Source organism: Plectropomus leopardus, chromosome 7 (genome assembly GCF_026936395.1).
Source record: "Plectropomus leopardus strain MGB_pleo_1.0 chromosome 7, ASM2693639v1, whole genome shotgun sequence".
Lineage (NCBI taxonomy): Eukaryota > Metazoa > Chordata > Actinopteri > Perciformes > Serranidae > Plectropomus > Plectropomus leopardus.
This window is the reverse complement of record NC_142182.1, coordinates 9,592,714-9,606,196: the sequence shown is the minus strand read 5'-3', so window position 1 is coordinate 9,606,196 and position 13,483 is coordinate 9,592,714. Positions and strand designations below refer to the sequence as shown.

General features: G+C 39.6%; 1 protein-coding gene across 4 annotated transcripts in view; it reads right to left on the bottom strand.

Moving 5' to 3' along the window:
- The window catches only part of sema3d (sema domain, immunoglobulin domain (Ig), short basic domain, secreted, (semaphorin) 3D), an 85,182-nt gene that overhangs the window by 13,350 nt on the left and 58,349 nt on the right, over positions 1-13,483 (bottom strand). For all 4 annotated transcript variants that reach the window (XM_088079856.1, XM_088079857.1, XM_042495858.2 and 1 more), the window contains 11 exons: positions 11,987-12,049; positions 11,569-11,688; positions 11,369-11,462; positions 9,864-9,992; positions 7,591-7,727; positions 4,032-4,146; positions 3,373-3,442; positions 3,135-3,279; positions 2,350-2,572; positions 1,206-1,294; positions 843-884 (listed from right to left, as the gene is read on the bottom strand). In XM_088079856.1, coding sequence (XP_087935982.1) covers positions 843-884; positions 1,206-1,294; positions 2,350-2,572; positions 3,135-3,279; positions 3,373-3,442; positions 4,032-4,146; positions 7,591-7,727; positions 9,864-9,992; positions 11,369-11,462; positions 11,569-11,688; positions 11,987-12,049 — 1,227 coding nt within the window. The remainder of the gene's footprint in view (positions 1-842; positions 885-1,205; positions 1,295-2,349; positions 2,573-3,134; positions 3,280-3,372; positions 3,443-4,031; positions 4,147-7,590; positions 7,728-9,863; positions 9,993-11,368; positions 11,463-11,568; positions 11,689-11,986; positions 12,050-13,483) is intronic.

The window sequence follows — 13,483 nt, the reverse complement described above, 5'->3', positions numbered from 1 at the left end:
GTGTTCCCTCTCTCTCTTCATGTATGCCAGCTAGCTGAAGTTATGTTTGAAGAGTGTTTGAATCTGATATGTTTGAAAAAAACGCTGGGCAAGTGGGTCCAGAAAAAGTGTCATGGGTCCTTGAAAAGCTTGGGAAAAGTTTTGAAATTTTGTCCATGAAACTGTCTGAATCCTACATTTCCTTTAATGGTGCAAAAATATTTACATAGAGAAAGTGCAGCAACTGAAGCAGTCTAAAACTGTTTTGTATAGTTTTTGCTAAAAAGAAAATTAAGATTTTTTTTGTGTTATTTTTTCCTTATACTCCACATATATCAAAATTCCCCTGGAGAACTGTGACAAGGCTCAGGAATATTGCATTATTACAATAAGACTAATAGTTTAAAAGGCCAAAACCTCAAACAGGTACTTAAAAAAAGGTTATTTAAATATTTAGGGATTTCTCAGTGTGAGGATTTCTTTTTTTTTTTTTACAAATGTGAGTCTACAGATTTGCTGTGATTTATCTGAAGTTAAAGAGAATCCTGATCAGAACTTCCAAACCACCTCTGAAAAACACTAGCAAGCATGCGTAGACAGACACACGCACAGGTCAAACACTGCTGGAGATTAATGGAAGCAGTGATTGGGGTTGAAGTGTCTCCTGACACCCCTGACCTTAAGATAATGAGGCAGAAAGGGGAGAGTGAAATTGAATAGATGAATGCACTGGGGATAAAAAACAGTATATCTCATGCCACATCAGGCATATACACACAACTGACTGCATTTGGCATGAATGAAGGCTGAGAAATATTGTCATCAGATTTGTGGAAATAAAATCTATGAGAGTGAGGCCGAACCTGTTTAGAAGACATCTCCATGCTGAGGATGGGAGTGGGAACCTGCAAAAAATTAAAACAAACATCACCAGCTTTAACACCTCAATAAACATACACTGCTGGAGCAAAAACAACAGATGATTTTGTGAATTAATAGCTCCAAAAAAATCCATCACGTTGCATATTCTGTAACAGAGGCATGATGAATATTTCACTGTTTGATGAGTCAACTGTACCACCGAGGACAGCTAGAGAACAGTTGGCATCGTCGATCAAAAAGCTTGAGGTGAATGAAAGTGTGTGTGCTTCTGTTTCTGTTTGTGTGTGTGTGTGTGTGTGTGTGTGTGTGTGTGTGTGTGTGTGTCGCTGTGCTGTGCACAAAACCTGGAAAACTTGAAGCTCCTCAAGCACCACTTCCTCTGTTGACCAATTCTCTTGAGTGATGCTCACCACCTTCAGAACGGAGCCGACATCTACGGCGCAGAGTGAGACAAAGAAGCAGGAGGGCTGATTGGGATCAATCAAGCAAACCACACAGCATGAATTTTTCATTCTGATGTGAATAATATAAACCAGACAGGTAGGAGGACTGTTTTGTTTTATAACCAATGAAAATGAGCACTTGTGGTCCGGACACTCACACTCTTCTCTGTGGCACCAAAATGTCAACATTGGACCGTTGTCAGACTTAGGTTTGATGACTTTACTTTGTCATTAATGTTGACCTAAGACATGATACTGGATCCATGTGCAACCTAACATTTATTAATTTTTCCAACTGCAAGACCAGCATCAGATAAGTAAGTATAAAGCTGAGGACAACTCACAGTTATCTAGTGCCCTCTGCTGGACAAATCTGGAGTTTCAAAAGTCAACAGAGAAAGGAGGTGTGTGTCTCACCTGCAGTGGTGGACAAAGTACACAACTTTTCTACTTGAGTCAAAGTATGCTGTAGATACTCCTGGACAAATATTACTCCAATACAAGTAAAAGTTGCTGAGTCAAATTATTACTTGAGTTAAAGTACTGCGGTACTTGCTTTTAAAAATACTTAAGTTTTCAAAGTACAAAAACTTTTAACTTTGGACTTGAGGTGGGTCCATGAGTGATTTGGTGGGGAATCTTCATTTCAATCTGTTGCTAAAGCCATTACCAACACCACATACCCAAATTCAACCTCCTGCTCATGACCTGTCCTCTTTAACTGCCTCCACATGATGAGCTGCTCTATCTGAGCCGCACATGCCCGAGGTAGAGGTACAGGGACAACACTTTGACTAACAAACCACAAGCAGAACTGCACGATCACAGTTCTTTTGCATTTTAGTAAAGTTATCCGCTGACTTCAATGCAAATGTTACAAGTATGAAGAGCTTTCATATAACTGTAGTGGAGTCAAAAGTACAAGTTTTGTTTTTCAAATGTAGTGGAGTCAAAGTAAAACGTTTCCAAAAAAAGAACAGATAAAAACTGAGCTTAAGTACAGAACTTAGGTAAATGTATTTCATTACTGTCCATCACTGCTCACCTGTTCCCAAAAACATGACCTCATATTGTCCGTCCTCCGCCAAAACTCTGTCCACCACAATCTGAGTTAGGGTGTAGTCCACTCGGACGCGTGTGAACACGGGTCGGCCAGTCAGAGGGTAGACAGAGCGAAACATAACAGGGTGGAACCGAATGAAACTGACCACCTCATCTGGGAAGTCTTTGGTGGTCTTGATCCTGGGATCATAAGTCTTGCTGGGGCACTAAAGGATAAAAATTAAAAATGTTACTTTAATACAAAATCTGACAAAAACAAGACAATCTCACTCCCTGAATGGGACTAATCTTCCCATATTTCCTCTCAGCTTACTGACTGATGGTCTCTGTCTGACAAAGTAATGGTGCATGTCTCCATCTAGTGGTCAAATGAAGAACAACAGGAGCCAAAACACATCTGGAACATCTGTCACTCCAGCTCCCCTGTTTGTGTGTATGCTATAGTTCAAACAGCGGTGCACCTAAAGCATATACCGAAGTCTCCATATGTCCCTTTCCTTCCCTTGATTACGTTTTGTAAACAAAATGAATCTGATTAACCTCATCAGATGAACCTCATTAGAGCCAAGGTTATGTCATACATCATGTGTGCATGTGAGCATGCATACCCTACAGCATCTTGAACATTTAACCCTTAAATCATGCTCATTTAAATTAGGCCATGTTTATTATTCTGTAATTATGAAGTTGTATTCATTTAATTGTGAGACGAAAACCATATTTAGTTGGGAGCGATCAATATGAGCTGCCCATCATTGGGAAACGCACCGTTCCAGGGCGGGGATACGGTATCCTCCCCTCGTATTCCACCCATCTGTGGTCGGGCCCCTCCTTGTGGGCGTAAGGTCCGTTAAACACGGCCCTTATGTCAGCCATGCTGTACACACACACTGCTGAGCCCCGGAAAATGGAGCTGAGAGGAAAGAGGAAACAAAAAAAAAGTCAGGGAAGAAAATAATGACACCACATGTGGTGTTGATGATGGTAAGATAAATGCTGAACTTACCTGGAGGTGGTGAACACTGCGTACACTTTGGGGTTTTTGTCATCTCTGGTAGGGAGCATAAAGACATCCTCTATAAAAAAAAAAGAGAAAAAGCAACATAAAGTTTTTTTTAACTTAATCTACACAGATGAGATTTTTCTATCACTCTGCCACAGCTTTCTGTCCATATCTAAAGTGCACCCAGAAGGTCGATTCTGGAAGATAAACCCCAGTATAACAGCCTGGATTTTCAGTTTTCTTTTTTTTGTTGTTGTTGACATTTTGGTTATTTGGTTTCACTATTTAGCAGCCATCGTACACTCATCTTCATCTAAGTATGTTTACAGGGTGAATACTTTTTCCAGGTTTTTTTACACTCTACAACAAAAACAAACAAAAAATAGGACATGGGGTGTTCAGAATTTAAGGTAAATGAATAGCAATAAAAATGCAGAATGGATCATATTTAAGCAAAATTACACAATTTCCAAATTTCTTCAAATATAGTTTTCTAAAGCCTAATTGAAACAGTGATTCCTTCCATTACAATATTTTCCTAAATTATACCATACCACTTCTCTACAGATGGGGCATTTGGCTGCAGCCATTTCTTTGTAACTGCTTGTCTAGCACCTAAACTCAGTACTGGATTTTCAGTTTTCATTCTAACAGTTACTTACGGAGCTCATCAAAGTGTGTGTCAACTCCGTCTGGTCCAGGGATGGAGCACACAAGTCTGGTTTTGAGAAAGGTGGTCCATTTATTGGTCAGACTCCTCAGCCCACCCACGTCATTCTGAAACACAACCACACACACTGTAACAAAACCACAGTCAGCACAGCGCAGCTGTCCAACATGACCAAAAGGTGACCACAATTAATAATACACATTTTGTGCTTAACCACAATCCCACTGTCATCTATCTAATGGGCTTACACATAGAGATAACACACAGCATCGCAGCCTGACTCTGGTTTCCTGCATTAATTGGGAAAATAAACAGGTGAACCGCATGCCTCGAGGATGGATCTGCTTATTTAACCAGCACAAAGGAGGCCTTCTTGTTAGTTTAATGACGGCCGGGAGTAATTGAAAAGGGAGAGGGAAGAGAAAGAGAGAAAAATGTTGAAGGAGAAGAGACACAAACGAAAGTGAAGCACGCTTGAGAAGAGCACTAAAATCAAGTGAGGCTGCAGACTGATAATGCAGGTTTCATCTTAACATATGAATTGCTGTTTTAAGTAGCAACCTTTGATTGAGCTATGGTAAGAGCATTGAAGTGCACCTCTTTGTAATGCAACGGAAACTTAAGAGCTCCTCCGTTTTAAAGTTGGCCTGGGCACTAAACTAAGTGGTATCGAAAAACAAAACATTATGGTTTGACACACAGGAGATGACAATTGTGTTTGAGAGACAAAAAATATAAGCACTTAACGAGGATGTTTCACAATGGTGATAATCTTCAAAGAGGATTGAAGCAAAGTGCCCCACTCCTTTTACATGCAGGGAAAAACACACTTGCAGATTTTGAGTGAGGGGAAAATACAAAGACTGTAAGAGAGAGATAGCTGTAAGAGAAGGAGAGAGAGAGGGCTGTAATCCAGAGGAATCTCCTCTCAGTCTGCCTTACAGCTTACTCCCAAGTCATAAAGACACTGAAAGCTTTTCTCTAAGAATGTGGCAATAGGCCTCTGAATGCTAATAGCAAACTGCTGTGTGGGATAGTCCCATTTGGAATGAGTAATGGCACACTGTATGGTATACAAAAGGTCCCCAACCATGAATCTATTTGGTCCTCGGTGGGCTGTGCAGTGCCATCCAAGCTTACAGTTGTTTTGACATGCTGTCAAACAGAACTTAATGGGCACTGAAACATGATATGCCTCTTGAACGTCTTGCAGCATCTAACAACTGAGCAGAGAGAATGTTTGTATCCTCAAAATGATTTAGTTTAGATATGAATTTAAAGTTAGTATTGTGCTTCTTGCAACAGACCAGTTCCAGCAGAGGCTGAATGCTCAAACTATAAACTGCATTGGACAAAAGCATCTGCCAAATTGACACATTCTTTTATAATGTAATGGTAACACACAACGTTTTCTTTGTCTGAGTGACTCAGGGAAAATACACAAAGTGTTCATGCCCCCTGTTGTGTTCAAGGACTGTTGGAAATTTGAAAATCCAGTGATAATTTCTGCTTTTAAAGTTTCTGGCTGCGGTAAATGGTGTCATATTTTTATTTTGGCAGGCCTGCAGTTTGGAAGGCATGTTTTCTTTAAAAATTGGGGGAAGAAAAATTGCCTAGAAATTTTAAAGATAAAGAAATTTGCTAAAAAATTTAAAAATCACTAAAAAAAATTTTGAAGAAAAAAAAAAAATCAACAACAATATTTATACAAAAAAAAATTCATTTTCAAATTTTTCAAAAATTACCAAATCACCAAAAATGTTTTAAGAAAACATGGCCTGCAAATTATTTGGAAGGCATGTTTTCTTTTTTTTTTTTTAAAAAGCGATTTTTTTCATATAAAGGTCCAGGCTAAGCCCCCAATGTCCTCACATGCTAGAAACGCCCCTGCTTTTAACTAACTGCACTTTAGTATTGCAATCTATTTTATTTCCTTGTGTTTTAAGCCCATGTCTTATTTACTTTTTTTTTTTTTTTTAATAAAACTGTGGTAATTTCTCTTATGTGTGAACCTTAAACTAATGACTAAGGGGAAATCTTGACCCACTGGCCAGACCAGTTTGGAATCATTGTATTAGAGAACATGTGCAAATCCTTTGGGAAAATAATGATGACATGGTGCAAAGATCTACATCGATCTCAGTGATAATCAAGGCAGCAGCTCTAAGCATGTCCTGTCAGCAGAGCACAAAGGTGCTAAAACCATGATGTACTGCCCCTGACAGACTCTTTCAGATGACTACAAAAGAAGAATGTATCAGGATTGCCTCCTCCTGGGGGACATAAAACACTTCTGTAGTGGCCAACACAAAGCTCCTTATCCGATCAGATCACTGTAGGAGTTATTCCACTATTATTCTGAATCTGATACGGGTCATGTAAACCGCATATGCCATCTGGACATTCAAAATTAAGCCTTATTCTGAATTTAGCATTTTCCAATTAAGACTTGTGGGGTATGCCAGTATTATTTTGGTTTTAAAATAATTATTTTTAACATGTATACAGCACATTTGTGCATCCCTATTGGAGTTTTTACTGCAGTTTATGACAAATAGCCTCGTGCCTGTATTTGCTTAGCTCTGTGTTGCACAGAAGACAACTCGCCAACAGTTTGCATGGCTGTGATGGAGATGCCCAAAAAAAGCCCACATTTTTAGTCAGAAGGAGAGACACAGACTTTTTTTTACATATTATAAAAAAATTGATATCAGAAGCTTTTTTTATGTGTGGATAATCCAACACCGACCTTTGCAAGAAGACAGAAAAAGAGGGAGGCTGCCTTTAGTCCGCCACTTTGAAACTTTGAAAAAGTCAGAATTTTACACCAAGAAGCAAAATGGAAGCAGCATCACCAACCGTCTCAGCTGATACTCAGGCACGACACAGCTAGAAAAACATTGGCTTGCCGCTTTTTTCGCGTGACAAGCATGGTTGTTGGCAAAAACACACAGTGAAAATGATGTTTTGATGACTATATTGACTCTATACCACCTTTTACTAAAGTTTCAATGTCTTTATCAACGCTGCCAATGTGAACACCACAAGCGTGTAAGACGTAGCGGTTCGGCGAAGGTTGCCATCACGTGCTGGTCACGTGCTCCAGACGTCAGACAAGGACAGAGTGTTGTGGTGCCATGGTGTGTGTGTTTTTGAGTGTGACAGAAAGAGAGACATAGAGAGAGAAAAAGAATGTGGGTGGCAGACTATCGCAATGTTTCTGTAAGTTTTTAATAACTCACCAGAACGCATCTTTGTCACTTTTTCACCCGTCTGCCAAAACGAGTGATATATTCTAGTAAGCTTACTAAAACCCCAACCCGTGCACCACTATTAGTACGGGGAGTTGTGGCTCCCCCACACTCTGTAAGAGGTCCCACACACTTACTGTCTTTCTCTATAGTTCCAGTATGTTGCACCTACTTTATCTTCCAAGCACCACTTCTCTCATCACCAACTTCTTTCTCCACTACCTGTCCACCCATCTGTTATATCCTCCCCTCCCCTCAATGCCACACAACTTTCTACACCTCTCTTGTGAAATATCTCACCTTGCACACACGAGCCACTCGAGACAGGATGCTCTTGTCATTGCCTTCCCAAGAAACTTCCCGGAAGAAAAAGTATATCTTATCATCATCTGGATTGTAGGTGTCTGCAATGGGATGAGCAGATATAAACCTGGCCTCTGAAGACACAGAGAGGAAAAGAGAGAGAAGGGAGAGTGTTAAAATAAGACAAGTAATGGATTTGCCATGCGCTGCAGCCTCGAGGTGGCATTAACACCACACTTAGCACAAGTTTATTTACAGTCTCGTTCTATTTCTACAGAGACATCTGATTTATTACCATTTTTCATTTTGCTGAGCTAAAGCTTGGGCTGCACATAAATCTTCAACTTGTCGTGGAGTTTGATACATGAGCTAAAACAGTGATTTCAAGGATATTTAGGTTACTTTAAAAGCAGTTTTGTTTACTTTTCTGTGATTTTCTGCCTGTCTGGCAGTATCTGTTAGGAGGCAGTGTGGCAGAGAGCTCATCCTTTAGCTGGAACACCAAGGCTAAAATATTGACTGTAATAATGTCTCCATAGTGTCTGAAACAGTATTCAGTACCACAATGTAAATACTTCATTACAAGTAGAGAAGTCTTGCATTTAAAACCCTACTTAAAGCAGGATTAATTGATTCTTTTAGCCACTTGAGGGCAGCTATAAATGCAATGTATTACAAATCACCACCTAATAAAGCTGGACATGTTGGCAAACAGCTGCACATTTACACATTCAGCAGACAGAGAGCAACATTAGTATTCAACTGGAGAGTTGTTTCTGGGCATCCAATGAAAGTTAGACAAAAATTAATTCTCCGTCTTGCTCTGATTTGGTCTTCACCAGAAGTTAGGTGAAAATTTGGCTCTTTAGATAAATGTTCCATTATGTTCACCAGCTAGTTGCTAACTGCTCTTTTGTGCTGGACAGGCAGCATACAATGGGTTTATCAGAGCTTTTTGGTGGTTCACTGTGAGAAAAACATGAAAGTTGTCTTTAAACCACAACAAGGAGCCAAAACACTCAGTGGAGATGAGGGGAACTGCAGATCAGGGTAATGAATTCTCTGTGGGTCACTATAAATGACAGACTTCACACTACACATATTGATTATTGCAGCTTTAACACTTAAAAAAGTAATTAAAAGCAATAAAACTCAAATAATTGAGGTCTTATAGTACATAAAAAATGTATCATATTCTATAATACGATCCTGTTTGTATTCAATATCTCCAAAGCATTAGCATCTATAGCTGTCAAACAAATAAAAGTAGATGTGGAGTAAATAGTAAAGGGGTATTTATTATTTAATTAAGTAATATATTTTTTTTTGACCAATGGCAATATCATCAGTGTTCTTTGAATAAAGACATTAAACCAATAATGATTACTGCTTGCTATTTATGATGTTGCACAGCGTAACAAGAAGACGGTAAGTACTAAACATGAGGTAAGAAATGGCAGCAAGTTAAAGAGACAATCAGCAGCATGATGCCATCATTGTCCTGATTCAGGCGGGAACTACTAAAGTGTTGCAGTGACATTACATCAACATTAGCTCAACCCCTAGAAGCCGAGCCAACCACCAGAGGGTGATTCCCCAACTGCAACAGCTTAATGTGTGACTGCACACACTCTTAACAGAAGGTCATTGTTAGTCCTGCAGCACTAAAAAGATGTTCCACAGGCTTACAGGAACAGAAACACTGCAAGAAGTGATGTGCTCTTTCTCTCTGCCAGCCCTGCGCTAACACATGCTGTATACACACACTTAGAGACAGAGAGGGAGACATAATTACTCCAAACATCCCTGACTGTGTGGTTGTGAAATGTGGAGACCATGTGTAAGGATTTGGATCCTGATGACAACTGTTGATACATGACAACCCATCAGTGGCTGTAAAACACTTGAGACTGGAGATGTATACAGAGAGAAAAGACTCCCTCCTCTGTGATGGCTTTGTATGCCTCTGTGTGTGTGTAAAAGTGTGTGTGTGTGACTGTGCGGTTGTGTGACTGAGGCTGTGAATTTTGTGGCACACTGTAAATTCCCTTGTAGGTGTGGTCCCTGTGCAACTATGGCATTCATATAAAAGTTCCAGCTAAATGAATAAGTGGGCTGTTTCCTCCACGCTGGAATGTCAATAACCATCCTGAGGGCACAGAGAGGCTCTTTGTATTGGTAAAGAGGGCCTGGAAGTTTGGTAAAAAAGAAATAACAAGTTTTGAGAGCACTCAGCGTGGTAATGTGGATATGCACGAGCATGTGTGTACCATTGATCCAGTATTCTTCAGACATGTCTGTGCGTATGTAGTGCTGGTCAGGTGGAGGGCCAAGGGAGCGTGTGAATGTCGTGTCTTTGCCCAGAAAGTCGGATGATGTACCTGCATACAGGTAATGATCTGAAAACAATTACAGACACAGGTCAATCAATCATAACATCAAAATATGCAAAAAAATAAATCAGTACAAATGTAACATTATTGGACATAAAAAGTCAAATAGAAGTAGTATTCAACATAGACCAATGTAACCAGGGTTCCATCTGCTTAGAGTAAATGGGACTAAGGATTTTTAAAGACTATTTTAATACCACTTGGAATAAAATTTAAGACCAATTTTACAGTAGCCATTTTTTAAAGGAAAAAAAACAATAAATAAATATTGAAACATAAAATTTGACTTTTCGGCATTGTAAATGCAAGAGACATATGGTACAACTTTACTATTATTATTTCTTCAAAGTAACCTATGATTTTGAGCTTTTGCAATGCAATGACTGATTCAGAATAATGAATCCTATGTGAAATGAATTCCTATGTCTGAGCATTTTTAAGTCTTCTGAAAGAATAAGAATTTAGACATTTTAATGGTAATGAAATGGTATATTTAGATTAGTTGATTTAATGCATTTTAAAACATTTTAAGAAGATCTGCGGGAACCCTGAGCGTAACGTCAAACAACAGATTGTGTGATATCAAATAAATTAGGACCCCACAAATTACACTAGTTACATGTCAAGGTAAGTTTGCGTTTTTCAGGTTTAGGAAAACAAATGTGGTGATGATGTACCTTAAAATAACTAAATTCAATTTCTTTCACACTGGACACAAACACCAGTTTCCTGGGGGAAAGTCCTGTGTATGTTTGACCCATACATCAACCCAATGTGCCTTGCAATAGGACTTTTTTTACTACTCTTTTCTTTACTCTCATCAGCGCATTGGTCACATGATTGCAGCCTTTCTGATTATATGGCTTATACACAAATTACTGGCTTATGATTATGTAGGTTATATATGAATTATGGCGCATTTCTTTCGTAGGTCTATGTACGAACAGTGCTTGAGAACAGTTTGCACGTACACCATAAAAACAAACAACTGATTTTACAGTTCACATTATTGTTTATCTTTTACCATTTCATGGGTTTACTATAGTGAACCCACAAACAAAAACACAGACAGAGAAATATTTCAAGAAACAAACATATGAAAGAGAGATAAGGCTTAAAAGTGCTTGTTGTTTACAAGTGTCTGCCAAATAAATGTGTTGCTGCCTGAGAAATGTCTGCTTGCCTCCTCCTTGAGTACAATAATTTGTAGCAAAGTGCTGGGAAAACAAGACACATGAATACAAATTTACTCTAACAACTGAGCAGAGACTTGAGGAGAAACATTATTTATTCCTGAGTAAATGGTGCTGTGCAGCAATACAATTCTGCTGCATTACAGATAAGGCAGAGCTGCCAGAGTGTTGTGTGATGGCTCACATTACCTGTGAGGACTGAGGTGAACGGCTGCAAGGGATCAAAAGGACATTTCAATCTGCCAGACTCCAGCGTATTAGACAGCAGTCGGAATACGCCATCCTGAGAGACGAAGGGAGATAATGTTGCACTTTAAAATTTAAATCCAACTCCTGAACTTGTGTAAAACTTATTCCGGCTGAGATTCACTCGCTCGTGGTTACTTTACCTCTCTGCGGCCGGTGATTTCAATGAAAGCACAAATGGGATGGAAGGCTCCTGTCCCACAGGCATAGACATGTGTTCGATTGTAGTTGTGAAGGACTCTGACAAAGTTAGCACACTCCAACTAGAACAAGCAGGGACAGAGTGAGGATGAACTATTGTAAGAGGTCTGACTGAATATGCATACTAAATATAAGAACACACAGTTAGACAGATAGTGTGCAGATAGACTTAAGGACCAGACACACCAAACTAACATCAGAGGACTAGGGGCAAAGAAGTGCAACTGTTGCATCGCCTCATGTATCCTCTGGTTCAGCCATAATGTTGCACATGGACATAGTGCAAAAGCTACAGCCGGGGCTTGGTGTCTCAGGGTCTGTAGAATCCACTTAATTTTTGTCCTCAATTCGAGTACTTACATTTGCATTTTTGCCTGCTAGTCTGCACATATCGACTCTGTCCCGGGGAGCAGGCCACTGAATCTAAGGAGAGATAAATACAGGAGAAACATTTCACATCTCAAAATGTAGTACGTGAGCCTTTAACTTCAAATACTAAATCATTCAGTCAAAGAGCTTGGTCACTATCATTTATACTTTCATTAAATCTCTGCTAGACTATAATGTGCTTTATAACTCTTTAAGCCAAAAAAATAATAATATAATGTGTTCAAGCTCCAGGTGGTACAGAATGCAGCAGCCTGACTTCCCACATCTGAGAGGAGAGGGCTCCGTACTCTTGTTTTAGCATCTCTTCACAGGCTACTTGTGCACTTTTGAGTAGAATATAAGATTTTATGGGTAACTTTAAAGGGCACTTCTGAGTAAGCTCCTTACCTCCTAACCTGATATGAGCCTCACTGCAGCCCAGGATCCTCCAGAATGTCACTTTTAGTGGCTCTTTACATCTAAAAACAAACTTGAGCAGACGGTACTTGCCATCAGAGCCCCTCAACTCTGAAGAAATCTGCCAGAGAAATTCTGGCAAGCCAGTTCGTTATTCTGTGTCGAATCCCTTTTATTCTACATTTCCGTCTTTTACAGTTTGCGTTCAGTTATTTTACATTTTGTATTTCACTTTCCTTTGGTCTGTACATTTCCCAGTGTTGTGTTGAAAAGTGCTACATTGAATGAGTGTGGCAAGATTTGCCACTTTCTGTGATATTTTGGGGATTAAAAAACATCTGATCTCAGCTCTACAATGATTAACACCTCCAGGTGCTGGTACGAGAGCGCAATGGATGCAAAACATCCAGTGTCCCCTCAATGCACCGGACAATGTTCACACATGTGTTATAACAGGCTTATGTGCTTAGCGTGTTACCCCCCTCTAAATACCTACCATGGAGAGCTATCGCCAAACTTATTCATGGGTCTACAGAGCCCAAATACGCATGCAAACACACCAGCACAAGTGTTAAAACATCTCATGATTCAGAATCATTGCATGCCGCCGAGGAATTCAAACAGAAAACCAGTGCTACAGTGTGATGTGATTAAGGTGTGGGACCTGTGAAGGGCTTAAACTGGGTTTGAAAACCAGAATTTGAAGTGATCAGTGGCCTAGTTTTAAAGCATATGGGGATATTTGAAGCCTGTGGCAAAAATAAAAGTATGACATAGCAGCTTTTGCCTGAAAATCAATGTAAAAACAACTGAAGTGCTTGCCAGCAGAGTATTTGGTGTTTTATTGCCCGAGGGTCCCTTCTTGAGGTATGCCTCTTCATTAACTGATAAACACCAAGACTGCTTTTCTAGATCAAATTCACTGTCAAGGGCTGATCCCAGAGGGCAGAGAGAATTAGGCTTTTGGTGCATATCTCCCTGGAATCAGTATCAATAACTAGAGAGGCAACACTTTGAGAGCAGGACTAAGAGTTAAAACAACCAGATAAAAATCAAATAAACACACTGTGG